The sequence below is a fragment of the Equus quagga genome, chromosome 7 (genome assembly GCF_021613505.1).
Source record: "Equus quagga isolate Etosha38 chromosome 7, UCLA_HA_Equagga_1.0, whole genome shotgun sequence".
Lineage (NCBI taxonomy): Eukaryota > Metazoa > Chordata > Mammalia > Perissodactyla > Equidae > Equus > Equus quagga.
The window spans coordinates 79,810,189-79,827,063 of NC_060273.1; the positions used below are offsets into that span (position 1 = coordinate 79,810,189).

General features: G+C 42.8%; 1 protein-coding gene across 2 annotated transcripts in view; it reads left to right on the plus strand.

The window, feature by feature from the left end:
• The first annotated feature begins 8,688 nt into the window (after nucleotides 1-8,688).
• Nucleotides 8,689-16,875, plus strand: part of ETF1 (eukaryotic translation termination factor 1) — a 29,903-nt gene continuing 21,716 nt past the window's right edge. Inside the window, exons 1-2 of one of the 2 annotated variants that reach the window (XM_046666637.1) lie at nucleotides 8,689-8,824; nucleotides 8,986-9,089. In XM_046666637.1, the coding sequence (XP_046522593.1) occupies nucleotides 9,004-9,089 (86 nt within the window). In that variant the 5' untranslated portion in view covers nucleotides 8,689-8,824; nucleotides 8,986-9,003. The other variant, XM_046666638.1, reaches the window with a different exon arrangement.

Consider the following 16,875-nt stretch of genomic DNA (forward strand, 5'->3'; position numbering starts at 1 on the left):
AGTCAGCAAATCACTTGCCTGCTCAAAGCTTTTCCCTAGGCTTAAACAGGCTTCACATGATCTGATGCCTCACTACCTCTTTCTCTTTGACCTCCAACCACAATTTTACCTTGTAGTCTTTGCCCTTGCTGGAACAGTATTCCCTTAGATTTCCACTTGGCTCAGTCCTCACTTTTTTCCATAAAGTTTTGAAGTGTTATAATAATACCAGCTGTCTCCTCACGTTCCTGTCATTTCCTGTCCTCCTTACTTTACTCTTTTCTCTCCATAGCAATTACCACCACCTAATTTGTCCTTCCTCTACTGCTATGGTCTGAATTTTTATGCCCGTTGAAATCCTAACCCCTAAGGTGATGGTTTTAGGGGTTGGTGATAGGCCATGAGGGTGAGGCCCTCATGAATGGGAGCAGTGCCCTTATAAAAGAGGCTCCAGAGTTTCCTCATCCCCTTTTGGACCCAATGAGAAGTCTGCAACCTAGGAGTGGGCCCTCACCTGGCCATGCTGGCACCCTAATCTAAGAATTCCAGCCTCCAGAACTGTGAGAAATAAATTTCGGTTTATAAGCTACCCAGGGTTATTTTAAAGATTTTATTTTTCCTTTTTCTCCCCAAAGCTCCCCGGTACATAGTTGTGTATTTTTAGTTGTGGGTCCTTCTAGTTGTGGCATGGGGGACGCCACCTCAGCATGGCCTGATGAGCAGTGCCCTCTCTGCGCACAGGATCCAAACAGCAAAACCCTAGGCCGCCAAAACAGAGCCTGAGAACTTAACCACTCGGCCAAGGGGCCGGCCCCCAAAAGGATTATTCTACAAAATATAGTAATATCATGGTCACATATTTTAAACAACTCCTTAATAGCAAACACTTGCATGTTCAAATTTTCCCAATTGTTTAATACCTTTTTCAACTGTTAGAGTCAGGAACCAAATAAGGGCCACATCCCATATTGGTTGATATGTCCCTTAAGTCTCGTTGAAACTATAGGTTTCCCTGCCTCTTTCTCCCCTGCTTTGCAATTTACTTGTCAAAGAAACTGGGGCACTGGTCCTGTAATACCTGTATTCTACATTTTACTGATTGCATTCCTGTGCTATCACTTAACATGTTCTTCTGTCCCTGCTTGATGTAATCACGTTCAGTTTTTTGACAAGACTAGATGGCGGTGTACTTCACCAGAGGGTACATAATTCTGGTTAGCTCTTTTGTAATGTTAACAGCCACTGATGATCATTACCTGGATCTCTAATTTCGTTCAAGGTGTACTATTCTATCTTCAATTTTTAGTTGGAATACCTCTATAGTGAGAAAACCCCTCATAACAAGTACCTAGTTACCATGAGGCATAGTTCATATAAGAAAGGCTTCTTTATGAAGTGGTTTATTAGAATGAGTTGGTTCTGTAGTATTACTCAAAGGTGAAATTAATGAGGTTTCTTGGGTGTCATTGTGACCTCGTGGATTTTAACTTAGGGGTTTTGATTTATTGCAGTTGTTATTGATGCTCAAATTTTCTAACTTTGGTCTGTGGGAGCCTCTTCCTATTGGCTTTTAAGTTCTTTTGACAAGACCTCAGTAGTCAAGGATGGTCTCTTCAATAAATGGTGTTGGGAAAACTGGACCAATATCTTACACCATAAGCAAAAATTAACTCAAAATGGATTTAAAGACTTGAACATAGACCTGAAACCATAAAAATCCCAGAAGAAAACATAGGCAGTAAGCTCCTTGACGTTGGTCTTGGTGACATTTTTTTGGATTTGACACCAAAAGCAAAGGCAATAAAAGTAAAAATATACAAGAGGGACTACATCAAACTAAAAAGCTTCTGTACAGCAAAGAAAACCACAACAAAATGAAAAGGCAACCTACCAAATGGGAGAAAATATTTGCAAATCATATCAGTGGTAAGGGGTTCATATCCAAAATATATAAAGAACTCATACAACCCAATAGCAAAAAAGCAAACAATCCAATCAAAAAATGGGCAGAGGATCTGGATAGACATTTTTCCAAAGAAGACACAAATGGCCAACAATGAAAAGGTGCTCAATATCACTAATCATCAAAGAAATGCAAATCAAAACCATGATGGGGTATCACCTCAGACTTGTTAGAATGGCTGTTGTCAAAAAGATAAGTGGTGGTAAGGATGTGGAGAAAAGGGAACCCTTGTGCACTGTTGGTGGGAATGTAAATTGGTGCAGCCACTAGGGAGGTTCCCCTAAAAGTTAAAAGCAGAACTACCATACAATCCAACAATTCCACTTCTGGGTATTTATCAGAAGGAAGGAAAACACTAATGGGGTGAAAAGATATATTCACCCCTATGTTCACTGCACCATTATTTACAATAGTCAAGATTTAGAAACAACCTAAGTGTCCATTGATGGATGAATGGATAAAGATGTGGGGTGTATACATACAACAGAATAATAATTAGCCCTAAAAAAATGAAATCTTGCCATTTGTGATAACATTAGGTGGCCCTTGAGGGCATTATGCTAAGAGAAATAGAGAAAGACAAATACCGCATGAGCTCACTTATATGTGGAATCTGAGGCGGGGGGGGGGGGGGGGGGGGGGGGGGGGGGGGGGGGGGGGGGGGGGGGCCCAGATCGTAGATGCAGAGAACAGGCTGGTGGTTGCCAGAGGCAGGAGTGAGCAAAATAGGTGAAGGGGGTCAAAAGGTACAAATTTCCACTTATAAATAAGTCTTGGGGATGTAATGTACAGCATGGTGATTATAGTTACTAATACTGTATGGCAAATTTGAAAGTTACTAAGAAAATAAATCTTAAACTTTCTCATCACAAGAAAAACAATTTTGTAACTATGAATGGTGACAGACAGATGTTGACATTGTGATCATTTCACAATATATACAAATAACGAATCATTATGTTGTACATCTGAAACTAATATAATGTAATATATCAATTAGACCTAAAAAAAGTCTATCAGGATATTAAAAGTACTTATACAAAAACAAAAAACCCAGTAGTCTGTTAATTTCCTTTCTTATTGCTATAGCAAGTTGTTCCAGGTTCATCTTGTTCACTTCTGAACAGTCCTATAAACAGCTGCTGTAGGGGCCGGCCGGGTGGCTCGCGGTTAAGTGCGCACCTTCCGCTTGGGTGGCCCAGGGTATGCCGGTTCCGATCCCAGGTGTGGACATGGCACCGCTTGGCACACCATGCTGTGGTAGGTGCCACACATAAAATAGAGGAAGATGGGCACAGATGTTAGCGCAGGGCCGGTCTTCCTCAGCAAAAAGAGGAGGATTGGCAGATGTAAGCTCAGGGCTAATCTTTCTTTAAAAAAGAAAAAAAAAGCCGCTGCTTCTTTTATACTGTTATCTATTTGTTTAATATTCCTACACCTTTTTTCCCCTAAAAAAGATGGTAAATTTAAGGACTGTACTACATCTGAAATTTTTCAGCACTCATCCCAGTGCTAGACCGAAAACTGGTACACAATAAATATTTATGGACCTCAACTAAAAGATTAGCATGTGTCTGCCTACTCTACAAGTATCTCTATTGAGTCAAAAAGGAACAACTGGAAACGTTATGCGCTTACCTCCTCCCGAGCTAGTCCAAGGGCATAGCTCACTCTCACCCTGCCTTGGGGCCGACCCCATGGCCAAGTGGTTAAGTTCACAAGCACCACTTCGGCAGCCTGGGGTTTCGCCAGTTCGGATCCTGGGCGCGGACATGGCACCGCTCAGCATCCCACATGCCACAACTAGAAGGACCCACAACTAAAATGTACAACAATGTACTAGGGGGATTTGGGGAGAAAAAGCAGGAAAAAAAAAAAAGATTGGCAACATTTGTTAGCTCAGGCGCCAATCTTAAAAAAAAAAAATCTCACCCTCTCAATTTTTCATGTTATGGGAAGACCTACTCCAGCTAGTGAGTGCTCCCTAGAACTAGAACCTAGAATCTAAAAAAGAAAAAAAAAATTTCTAGAACTGAAAGAATGAGGAAAAAGGTGTTATCTATGTACATTTTCTTAAAATTGGAAATCAGAGAGTAAAGCATTTAATGGTCAATATCTGCTTAATTTAACAAGACTACAAACTCGTGTAAAGGTGTTTGGTAGAGAGGAAACTGCTGTCACTCCTTAGTTGTACTTCCCTGCTCCCACTGAAGGGTTACATTTCACCACTAGGTGTCCACAGGACAGTAAATGACACTTGCCCAATTCAAGTCACTTTCACACACACTGCACTCCATAGTTAAGCAACTATGTCGTATGTCAATTTACACAAATCTTAAATCCTTTGAGTCTTATATTGTACCGCTATAGCTCAGGTCTTCTTCCTTGGCTTTTACTTAGTGTAAGATTTCTTTATTTATTTAAGGATGGAATCTACAGAATTGCATTACTCAAATTCATTAGGCTTAAGTACAGCCAGGAACTTGAGGGCAGACTAAACATTCCCTTATTGATCTCCATCTACTTCATGAAATTGTAAGCACTTTAGAGATAGTCTAATCTAGAGATTTTTCAAACTATTTTTTCTTTTTCTAGGGAAACATTTTTCTTTTTCTTTTTTTTAAAGCAAAATCTTTGGAATCTTTGATTGCTGGATCAAGGGCAGGGAAAAAACACACCTAACTATTAAGATACCTAGGAAAAAGTCATTCATTCTACTAATATAGTTAGGGCATATAAATACCCAACATTTTAAATTCCAACTCTGAAAAGTTCCAAATTTCTAATAGTTATTAATACACCCGCCACTGAAGTAATGGAAAAGATCCCACAGACCTATTTTACTGGCTCCCTCTTTCCACCAAGAGAAAAAAATCCCTAGGAATTGTACTTTGGATCTGCTCTGCCTTTAGTCTCTCAACTTTATTTTCTGCTGGAGAATGATAAAATGAGTAGTGTCACAGGTGTCAACAGATGAGTACAGAAAATAGTTGAAGAGGGGCCTGCCCAGTGGCGCAGCAGTTAAGTGTGCACATTCCACTTTGGCGGCCCGGGGTTCGCCGGTTTGGATCCCGGGTGCGGATGTGGCACTGCTTGGCAAGCCATGCTGTGGCAGGCGTTCTACATATAAAGTAGAGGAAGATGGGCATGGATGTTAGCTCTAGGCCAGTCTTCCTCAGCAAAAAGAGGTGGATTGGCAGCAGTTAGCTCAGGGCTAATCTTCCTCAAAAAAAAAAAAAAAGAAAAAAGAAAATAGTTGAAGAAAACAGGACAAATTAAGAGAAACTAAAAAGAGAACTAACATTCATTCATGACATATGGTTGTTGTAAACGGTACTTTACACTTCACACAAGTTATTTAATTCAACAATAGTCCCACAAAATAGGCAGTATCCTCATTTTACAAATAAGAAAACCGAGATTTGGGGCTGGCCCAGTGGCGTAGCAGTTAAGTTTGCACATTCTGCGTGGGCGGCCCAGGGTTCACAGGTTCAGATCCCGGGCGCAGACGCATCATTTATCAAGCCATGCTGTGGGAAGCGTGCCACAAATAAAGTAGAGGAGGATGGGCACAGATGTTAGCTCAGGGCCAGTCTTCCTCAGCAAAAAGAGGAGGATTGGCAGCAGATGTTAGCTCAGGGCTAATCTTCCTGAAAAGAAAAAAAGCAAACTAAGATTCTGCGAGATTTAAGAAGTGACTTGCCCAAGGTAAGGAGCAGACAGAGTCAGGGTTCAACCCTAAGCCTGCCTAGCTCCAGGTCTTTCCTTTAACAATCCTGCCCACTTCTAGAAGAGTCAAAGGGTATAGCCTTTAGCAAACCTTTCCACAACCATCCCTTCCCTACCTTCTTCACCTTGGCTACTCTTGGACCAGCCTCCACAATAGCACAGAATTATCTCATTCCATACCTACCAGTACTGTGTTCTCAAGCTGCTATCGGTGTTTTCAACATCAAAACAAACCATCCCTCTCCTTTCCCCCCACCCCCACCCATTAACTAGTAATGTCATCTATATCCCAATATTTCACTTTATTACCGAATGTTAGAGCTGGGGAAGGAGTTCTGAGGTCACCAAGAACAAATCTCTCATTCTTCAGAGAAAGACAACCTGTGCCCAGAGAAATTACATATTCTATTCTCACCATATGGCATTTTGAAAAAATCTGTATCACCCTTATACCACAGGAGATTCCTCCTGGACACTGAGTGGTATGGTCCCATTTAAAAAGCCTCATCTTTGCTGAAGAAAACAGCATCCCTGTTCTATTCCTCCCAAATCTCTTCTGCTAGAGATCCATGCCAGCCTTTGCCTCTAACGCACTGATTTCCAATTCTAAACACAGAGATGGTGAATATGCAGCAACTAGGCAAGAAAGCTTTGGGGGCTACAGTTAAACTGCCTGGGTCTAGAATATTCTAAGAAACAAGTCGCACGTCTTCATAATCACCAAGGTTCAAAGATTCAAAGGTTAACAAACAGTAGTTCTATCTGGAATGTCACCACGCTTACTTCAGCACGAATCACATAGAAAAACAAGCCTGTGAGCTGGCCTAGAAAGCCTGTAAAGCCATCAAACACAGACCTGAAGCAACATTATAAGCATAAAAATGAGCAGGAAAGGTAGATCAAGGCAACCTAGTGTATAAAGCAGGAACTGGGGCAAGGGGAATGAAGTTGGAAAACGCTTGGGACATAGTAGACACCTAGTCAGTCAGTAAGCAGTGTTAATGACTATTTACTTTAAGGCCCGTTACTAAGCACAGTGAATGGCATACAGCAGAAGTACAAGAAATATTATGTAATGAGTGAACATATGCCAAAAATTACAAAATGGAACCCAAAGAAGAGATTCCATCTTGGGAATTCATTTGCTGGGGGAGAGAAGACTTGACCTATAGAAATTCTGTGTCCTCAGCTTATAGAAACATAGGTAACGCGTTGCTGCGTGATAAAATGCACTGACACTGAACATCGAGTCTGGAAGCCATCAATTAGCTGTGTGACTCTGAGCAAGTCCCTTTCACCTTTCTTTGCCTCAGTTTCCCAATCTATGAAATGGTGGTAATACCCCCATCTCCAAGATGTGGATAAAGTTGACATAACATGTAAAAAGGATGCAAAGCCTACACAAACCCAAGTGCCTGACTGACATCACCAGTTGAATAATCAATCTCAAACTTAATAGATGCAAGATGAAATTTTCAATCATCCCCCAAACTCTGCTCATCTTTCCCATCTCAGTAAACCTAACCATTTCAGTACTCTGGGAGCCATTCTTGCTCTCCCTCCACATCCAACTCATCATCCAGTGTATCTATTCTAACCCCCATACATCATTCACTTCTGTCTGCATGTCATCACCCTCGTATAAACTACAATTCTCTCTCACGTGAATTACCGCAGCAACCAAAATGATCTTTAGGCTTCCACTTTTTTTTCTCCAATCCAAGCAGAACTGTCTCCTTAAAAACATAACTATATACCTTCATGTCACCTCCCCACCTCTAAATCCTTTAAGCTGCCCGTTGTTTAGGAGAAAGAGGCCAAACTCCTAAACCTGGCTTTCAAGGTCCTATACGATCTGTCCCCTGCCTCCTTCTCCCCATTCCTGACCTTGCTCCAGCAAGAGGGTTCCTCAAATGTGTTACGCTCCCTCCTGACAAACTCCTACTCATCCTTTGGGTCTCATTCCGGGGTTGAGCCCTCTTTCATTACACTCACAGCATTCTGAAGTGCTTATGTATTTGTTGAATTATTTTATTACACAAAAGTATAAAATCACAAATGATTATAAAGCCAACTAAAGTGAAAGCTCCACGAAGGTAGCCACTGTTATCTGTTGGGTTTACCTCAGTACCCTCAGGAAAACCAGGCCTAGCGCACAGTTTGGGCCCCAAGATTTGAATGAATTCAACTGAGGTAAACAGAGAAAGTAGCCAACTAAAAACCGTAACTCAGAAAGATCAAAGCTCTGTTATACAGCTGCCCATTTGCTTCAACACTTCTCCACCTCCACTCTCAACGGCTCAGACTAAACCAATCATAGGATTGGATACCGCAGGTCTCCAACCTCAGGCAGCCTTTTTCTTCCCCCCCATAAAGCTCCAGGTCCAAAGTGAAGCCATTAGCACTGGGGCGAGAAGGAACATGCCTCTCTTGCTCCTGCGGGTGGCGGGGTCCCATACCACCCGGGGGAGGTTTCCTAATCCGGACACCCTGGCCGGGACTCTGAACCCTAGTCCGCGCAGCCGTGACGCACGCAGGCCGAGCACTTCGTCAGCTATGAAGCCGCGAGCCGCTTCTCTGAGGCGTCTCTGGCGCAATTCAAACCGCGCGTCCAGGCCTGAGCGCCTAGCCACGCGTCGCAGACTCTTAGAAGCCCATTCCATTCAAGGAGGAGAGACGGAGACGACGACGACCCCTGCGCCTCGCCCTTTAAGGAACACCCCCCCCCATTAGATCCTGGCCGGGCTCTGAGTATTTCCTCGCGAGAGCTACCGGCTTCCGCCCGCTTCCTCCTTTCGCTTCGCCGGGCCGGAAGGAAGGCGGTACTTCCCCGCCCCCCGGCCTCTACCTCACAAGGCAGCGCGGCCTCGGCTGCGGCCAATCGGCGGGCTCCTTGTAGGCCTCGGCGCAGAGAACCAATGGAAAGTCGCGGCGCACGCAGAGCTTCCCCTCTTCCGCACCAGCCCCCTCCCTTCCGCCCGCCGACTTCCACTCAGCCTCTGGCAGAGGAAGTGATGTCACAGGCCCCATGTGAGCGGATTGCAACACATGCAGCTGCCTGGAGAGAGGGAGCCGGTGTCCTACGTCAGAGCCGCCGCCGCGGAGCCGCCGCCGGGGAGGAGCAGCCGCTGCCGCCCAGGACTGGGCCCTTAGGTAAGCCAGGGAGAGGGAAAGGCCAGTGACCACAGCAGCGGGCCGCGCGGGCCGGGAAGAGGAGGGCCTCTCGGGGGTGGCAAGGAAGGGGGCCGCTCTGCCCCAGCGGCGGCGCTAACTCTGTGGTCTTGGTGTCTCCGGGCCCCGCCGGGCCGCTCTAGGGAGGAGGAGGCGAGAAGATGGCCGACGACCCCAGTGCAGCCGACAGGAACGTGGAGATCTGGAAGATCAAGAAGCTCATTAAGAGCTTGGAGGCGGCCCGCGGGTGAGCGCCGCGTCCGGCCCCCCCGTGCCCTCTTGGTTCCCGGACCCCTCAGGATGGCTGTCCTCGCGCCGCATGGCCGGATGAGAACCAGGCACTAGCCAACTCCCGCCTTCTGGACCTCTGGGTAGTAGCCTCCGATCCAGGGGCTAGGGTCTACGCGGTTGGCCAGAGAAGGGGTCCTTCCCCGGCTTGGGGGTAAGGGGTCCTGCTCTCGGGGCTCAGACCACTCGACCGCCTCGTGGTAGGCCACTGCTACTTTTCTACCCCTCCCAGGCTCTTGAATCTAGCTCCTCCTTCTTGGAGCTCCAGGTGCTGACACCCGACTTGGGTGTTCTCGGGGGAAAGGGCTCGGCCTTCCCTAATTTCCTCTCTTTCTCTCCCTTCACGTTCCTCAGCCAGGCCTCCTTAAAATGGCTTTCTCCTCCTGGGCTGCTTAGACTCCGGTGGGTGAAGTTTGGATGGGGCAGGAAGGAGAGGTGATCGGGGACAACCTCTTCCTGACTTCCCCTGATTTCTCTGGGTCTTCCAATTCTCCCAAGATGACTTCCTGGTTTTAGCTGTTCTAGGACCCACCTATAAAGTGGAAATGCCAACGTGTGCGGGGTGGGGATGTAGGGGAGGTTTTGGTTAACGAATCTGTGTCTGTATAGCAGAAACCCGAATTATGGGGCTCTTGATATGAACTGTAACAACAGGGTCCCTTTTGGCCTCTCTGGAACTTGGGAATAGAGGTGTCTGATGAGTCCATGTTTGTGGATATTCAGAACTGAATAAGGTGGGCTTTGAGTGTCATTCTGTAAATTTTGGTAAGAAACCATAGGTGTGTCCATTGTGGGAAGGGCAGGCTAGCTTAAAAGTGGCTTTATTTGCTTTTTTTTAATTAAAAAGAGTTACTAGACCATCTGGGGAAGGTGTGTCAGAGGTATTTCTGTTTTCTCACCTAATTACTTTATCCTGTTCCTTTCCCAGTTGTAGAGACTTTTTACTTACAGGAAGTGGCAAAAAAAGCATTTGGAGCATTACATGTTTTTATGTTTGAGCATTTTTAGAATAGCAGAGTGGCTTGCCCTAGGCCATGTTGAAAGTTGTTTTCAGCACAGGAATTGGACATTCTGGTTTCCAGCCCAGGTTTGTCCTTCATCAGTAGATTTGCAATGATAGACTTAATCAAACTCTTGATTGTTACCACTTTATGAAATAAGGTGTACCTAGTTCCATGAAAGGCCCAGGGTTAACAGACTGGTTTGCCATTGTGTTTTGTTCTTAATAAATTAGTAACAATTATGCTTGAGATGAAGCTTCTGAAAGTTTGGCCCTATTCAGTGACTTGGGCTTTTGCTCACTTTTTCTAATATGAATTGAAGGTAGCAGCTTATTTTAGTTCCTTACGTTTGTTTTTCTTTGAATTTAATAGACTATTCAGATCTAGTTAATAATCATACAGGAACTTGAACACAGATGATTCTGTGCCACATGATAGAATGAATAATTATTCCCCAAGTGTGAAAATACTGTACAGGAGGGGTAATATAGGTCATGACCCCATATGATCATTATTATCAGGAATTAGCCAGGTTCTTTTGTTTCACTAGGATCATCTGTTGTGTTACTTGAATCGTTCAACTGAATGTGGCTTTTATAGATTACTGTTGTTGCAGTGTTGTTTAAAGTTGGATATGACCTGTAGATTTGTTCTCTTATTACTTTAATTGGAGACAGTTCACACATTAGAATTTGCATGCATTATATTTCTCTGAAGAAGTCTAAAATGTGAATTCACAACTATAATTTGTTGTCTGAGTGAAGTAACGTTAAAGATAACACTGCTTAATAAGTAACAGCATTCCTTTCTACTACTTGATAAAGGAGGCTTATTCTTAAATTTGTTCCTAACCATGTTACCTACCCATTTGAAACTGTTAAGCTCCCCTTTTAAAGCTTTTAAAGGTTTTACCCCTTTGATTAGCAAAGTTAGTCAAGTTTAAAACACTCTAAAAATGAAGTTCTTATGGACAACTTTTCTTGCAAGTGATACGGTTAGTTTGGACATTTTAGATGGGATTAGGCTGTCTGAAATAGCTGGGGAGTAGTCCTTCAAACAATGTGGTTGATTATCATGGCCTACTTTGCTTTTATTCACGATTTGGTTGCATCTTGATCCCATGAAAATTTAAAATCTTGGCCATCTCTGGGTATCACTAAGGGAGTCACAAATTCATTCTGTTTGGCTGAGAAGTTTCTCAGCACATAGCAATTTCTTTTCAGGAATAGCAAGATTGTGTTTTTGTGGCTGAGTTGTATTAAAGTCAGATTCATTCGATTATCATAGTATACAGTGAGAAATGTTTTTTCTTTTTTACCTGATGCTAAAATATTTTAAAGAGAAATGTAATGGACCTTAAAAACAAACTGGGTGGCAAGATGAATCTGTGTGTGCGAGTGTTTAGGGGGCACCCTGGGTTTCAGGAGAAAACTGAGGTTGTGTTCAAGCATGGTTATTAGCACTAGATAGTGAAACTTAGTGGTGAATTAATAGAATTGTTTTGGAAATGAAGAGTTTTTTTTTCCCCTTCCCAGCAGTGTAGAATTCTGGGCATGAGAATCAGATTGGTTAGTTTTTAACAGTAACTATTATGGTATGCTGGGATAAGAGTAATTTTGAAATTGACATAGTTGATATGTGACTAATTCTTGATAATATGACCCAAATGTAATATAGCTTTAAAAGGGAGACACCTTCAAAAATAGACTCACTAATTAAGTACATCTGAACAGAGTGAAGTTTCTAAGCACAATAATTTATTAAGCACTTAATATGTTATAGACACTGTGTTAAGCAGTACATTATTTCATTTAATCCTCACAAGAAGTATAACTGCCATTTGATAGACAAGGCACCTGAGGCCGAGAGGTTAAATAGCTTGCTATCTGAAATGTTATAGAGCTAGAATGTAGCAGAGCCTAGTGCTTGAACCAGTATGCTGTACTACACAATGGATATATTTTATGTTTCAAAAAATGCAAACCTGGATTTACTCAAATTGTAATCTGAACTATAACAGACATGTCTGTGGAAGAGCATTTATAGGAGCCAACATGACTGAAATGGGGAACTTGCTAGGAGTCTTTTTGTAGCCAGCATCATACTTAATTTTCTGAGTTGAAAGGAGTGTTAAACATGTAACTTGAATTTAACTTGGGTGGAACATACCTATTTAGTTTCATATAAGCCTTGGTTACATGTTAGTTTCTGTGTGTGCTAGTAAAATAACCAGCCAGTATACGTAAGTCCCACTTCAAGGTAGTGGTAGTTCTTCCCAGTTTATGATTGTTCCTGGTATGTTTTTCACAGTTGGCTTAATGGGGACAAATGTGTACATAAGCCAAAACTGGAACTAGGGCCATGTGAATGGAACAGTGGTTGCAGGTATTCTGAGTAAGGAACTAAAGCAGGTGAACATATGTTACAAGAAAGGTATGTGGGCAGTTTTGGTTGTTTCTTTTTCCTGGTGTTTTCTGAACCAGCAAGAAGTAGCTCCAGAAGTAGTGTCGGAAGCTTTATAGTTTTCACATAATAAAATCATAACCAGAGCCTGTTGTGGCCAAGGACAGTTGTGATTAGAAACAAACAAGGTTAATTTGGGCTAAGTTGTTCCTGTGGGTGTTAGAATGTTTTTTCACTTATCTTCAGCTAGGAACCTTGTATATTTCAGACATAATGAGGGCTTGGTCAGATAACCCGTGTTTGAACATCAGTGCAGTTTGTAGACTTCATTTGGGTCTTCTGCTGTGGTCTTGGGGCATTTTTAAAGCTTACTCTTTAGTTAAAAATAATTTGTAGAGCGACCGGCCTGGTGGCCTAGCAGTTTTAAGTTCCTGTGCTCCGCTTCGGTGGTTGGGGGTTGACCACTTTGGATCCCACGTGCAGACCTATGTACCACTTACCAAGCCATGCTGTTGCAGCATCCCACATATAAAATAGAGGAAGATGGGCATGGATGTTAGCTCATCCTTACAAAAAAAATTAGATATCTTGGCTTTGAAAGAAATAGAAATTACCTGGCTATACATGACTGTCTTTCCTGTCCCCAAATATAACTCTAGTGGTGGGGGTTGGAGGGCTATTTTTCTCATGTACTCTCAATAGTTCTGATACCAGATGTGTGGGGATTTTTTTCCTACACTGAGCAATTCTCCAGTTCTCAGTGACACAGCTGAGTGTCCTGCAATTTAATTCATTTCTCACACTACCTGGATTTAGCATCAGATCTCACAAGGTACAAGTCTGAGTTCCACAAGACGACCCCCACTTGCGATGCCAATTACAAGTCCAGGCCTCCCCTACTTCTGACCGACAGGCTATCAATTGAGGGTTCGATAATTTGCCAGAATGGCCCACAGAACTCATCGAAACACTTTACTTATGTTTACTGGTTTGTTACAAAGGATATTATAAAGGATACAGATTGAGTCACTTGGGGCAAGATCCGAAAAGGTCCGAGTGCAGGATCTTCTGTCCCTGTGGAAGTCGGGTGCACCACCAGGGTTTACCAACCCAGAAGTTCAGTAAATCTTCTTCAAGAGTTTTTATACAGCTTAATCTGCAGCCACTGTCTCCCCACTCCCCCAGGTGTACAAGGATAGAGCTGACACTTCCAACCCTCAGTCTTTATAGTGACCAGCCCCATACCGTAAGTCACTTCATTAGCATAAACTCAGTTGTGCTACAAAGGGGCTCCTTATAAATAACAAAAACACTCCTATCAGGAAATTCTAAGGGTTTTAGGAGCTTTGTCAAAAGGTGGGACAAAGACCAAATATATTTCTTATTATATCACATAAGTTTTTAAAAAATCTTCAAAACTCCTCACATTATGTTGAATTAAAAGTTAGTAATTTTGTAAAAATCGTTGGATAGGTTTTTAAAAATCTTATAGACAAATAATACAGGCAGATGGCTAATACGATTTGAATAGATTAAGGTATATTAAATGTGTTTGAGTACCTTTCCCAAGTGAAAATTGTTTTTTAATAGAACATTTACCTAAATGATACTTGGATTGTTCTCAAAGTGATGAATTTCAGGTACTTTTATTTTTACTTTAGTTCTCCATATCCTTAAAGGGATGGTTATAACTAAAGTGATACTTCGTAGTGTTCCTACTGATAGCAGAACGTTCAGGCACTTGAAGAGGGCTTTTTTCATCCTCTCTTCTGCCCACTGCCTCCCTCCCCATGGTTAGACGGCTTAAAGAATCCCCAGAGAAAAGTCAAGGATTGGGGTATTTTTAATTTTCTGAGAAGAGGTGAATATAGACCTAACAACTACAGAGGCTTTGGTGTTCTCTCACTAAAGGGTCAGGATACAGATGCCACCAACATGTCTGAGCCATGAGAAGAGAAAGGAGAGAGAAATGAGGTAAAGGGAAGAGGGGAAGATAAAAGAGTATATTTGATAGGATGTGGTGGTGTTCCTCAGTCCACTCCAGGTGTCCTGGGCTGCCTGCCTCAACTCAGAACTAGTCCTGACAACCGTTGTATTCTGGCATGGTGTTCCATGCGCTGTGAACCTAATGAACAATTACTCTCTTTGAATTTCAACTCTTGACAGACTTCTCATTGTAATAATAGATAGACTTATCCTTCCAGGAAAGGAAGGCTTTCTCTGGCCACGTTCTTAGATAATAAGCAAGAGTACCTAGTTAGAATATCATTTAAGGCCAAATGCAGTATGGAGTATAGGTCTCCATTCGCTCACCCTCCCACCCACCAGTTGGACCCTTTTGGCAGAGAGCCCTTTCTCTTTGAACTTGCAGTTGAGGGTGTGCTCAGTGTTGCCCCTTGTGCTGGGAAGACGTTTGGTTGTGAGAAAACTTAAAATGTCAATTTTGCAGCGGGGCTAAATGGTCTTAGGTCCTATCTGAAGAATCACAAGGAGAAATTTGCCTTTTTTCCCTAGATCCACAGCTGGAACTGTCCAGCTGAGAACTTGGACAGCAGAAATTTCCGAGTCCAGCCTATTCTCCAGGGATCTCAGAATAGAACCTCCTAGGATACATTCTGTAGGTGTCTCTTAATTCTTTGGCAGCCTGCTATCTTAGGGGGAGAAGAGATTAGGGAGGTACAAAGCTCTTTTTTCCAGCAGGTTAGAAATTAGATTTCTCAGTGGGGCACTATTCTCAGAGAGTATGATGAAGTTCCCTCTGATAACAGATTTATTTTATGCTACTGGACACACTTTGAACCCTTGCCTACTGTCTGTTAGGAATGGAGGGGCCAGCCCTGTGGCCGAGTAGTTAAGTTCGTGTGCTCCACTTCAGCGGGCCAGGATTTCGCTGGTTCAGATCCTGGGCATGGACATGGCACCACTCATCAGGCCATGCTGAGGCGGCGTCCTACATAGCACAACCAGAAGGACCGCAACTACAATATACAACTATGTATTGGACTTCAGGGAGAAGAAGAAGAAGAAGAAGAGATATCTAAGGAATGGAAGCTTCCTTTTTTCCTTAATATTGTCACTTTCTAAACAGATGACTTTTTCCTTTTCTTTCTTTCTCTCTCTTTTTCTTCTCTTCCTTCCTTTCCTTCCTTTCTTTCAGTTTTTTTTTGAGGAAGATTGGCCCTGAGCTAACATCTTTGCCCATCTTCCTCTACTTTATATGTGGGACACCTGCCACAGCATGGCTTGATAAGCAGTGGATAGGGGTCTGGCTGGCCCAGCTTTCTTTCTTTGAATCTAAGTGAATGAAGATTATGGGGGAAAAAATGATTTTTTTTTTTCTCTCCTTCTCCAAAACATAATTGAGTTTAAGAAGCATAATTTCGGGGCAAGCCTGGTGGCGCAGTGGTTAAGTGCACACGTTCTGCTTCGGTGGCCCGGAGTTCACCACTTCGGATCCTGGGTGCAGACATGGCACCGCTTGGCACGCCATGCTGTGGCAGGCATCCCACATATAACGTAGAGGAAGATGGGCACAGATGTTAGCTCAGGGCTAATCTTCCTCAAAAAAATAACAATTTCAATATTATTCTCTTCTTATAGATACAAAGGTGAACACAGACTTCATTTTTTTGCATTGGTAGAGTGATCAAGCTTTCTGTCCTTTCATGCAGCCCTTTCTTTTTCACCTACTTAATTTGTATATAATAGATGCCTTATAAGAATATATTTGCTTTGTCCTTTTTTTAGCCCTCCAAGTTGTTTTATATCTTTATTTTAATACTAATTTTCAGACACATAGCTTTCATTCAGTGTATACTTTGACCTTACTCTTGTCACTGTCCTTCCTACCCAGTTCCAAGGACTTGACGTTAGCAGAAACCTGGTAACTACGTCTTGTCGTGCAGATAACTAGTGGGGGATATTGAGCCTGTGCTCCTCTGTTCTCACGTTTTCATTTGATCCTCTAAGGCCTCCTTTTGAAGAATGATCCTACTCAAAAGATTTATTCCCTTCTGGATACATGGCCTTCTAAATTACATTTTTTTCCAAACTCATATCTAGGTGTATGAAAAATGAAGCCCACCTATGCATTTTTGCTATTAACCAGTCAGCTTAGAAACTTCATCAAAAATCTGCTTGAGTTGGACACTAGATATTTTGGAAGAAGTGTGTGATACAGTGAGAACATGGTCTGACACACACCCTGAAGTGATGATATGAACCGTTTCCACCCCATGTTAATAAGTACAGAGTAATACTAATACAGTACATGTTGAAGGGAGTATGGTGTAAGAAGATGATTAGGGTCTTGAATGAGGTGTTGGACTTTGTCAAAAACCG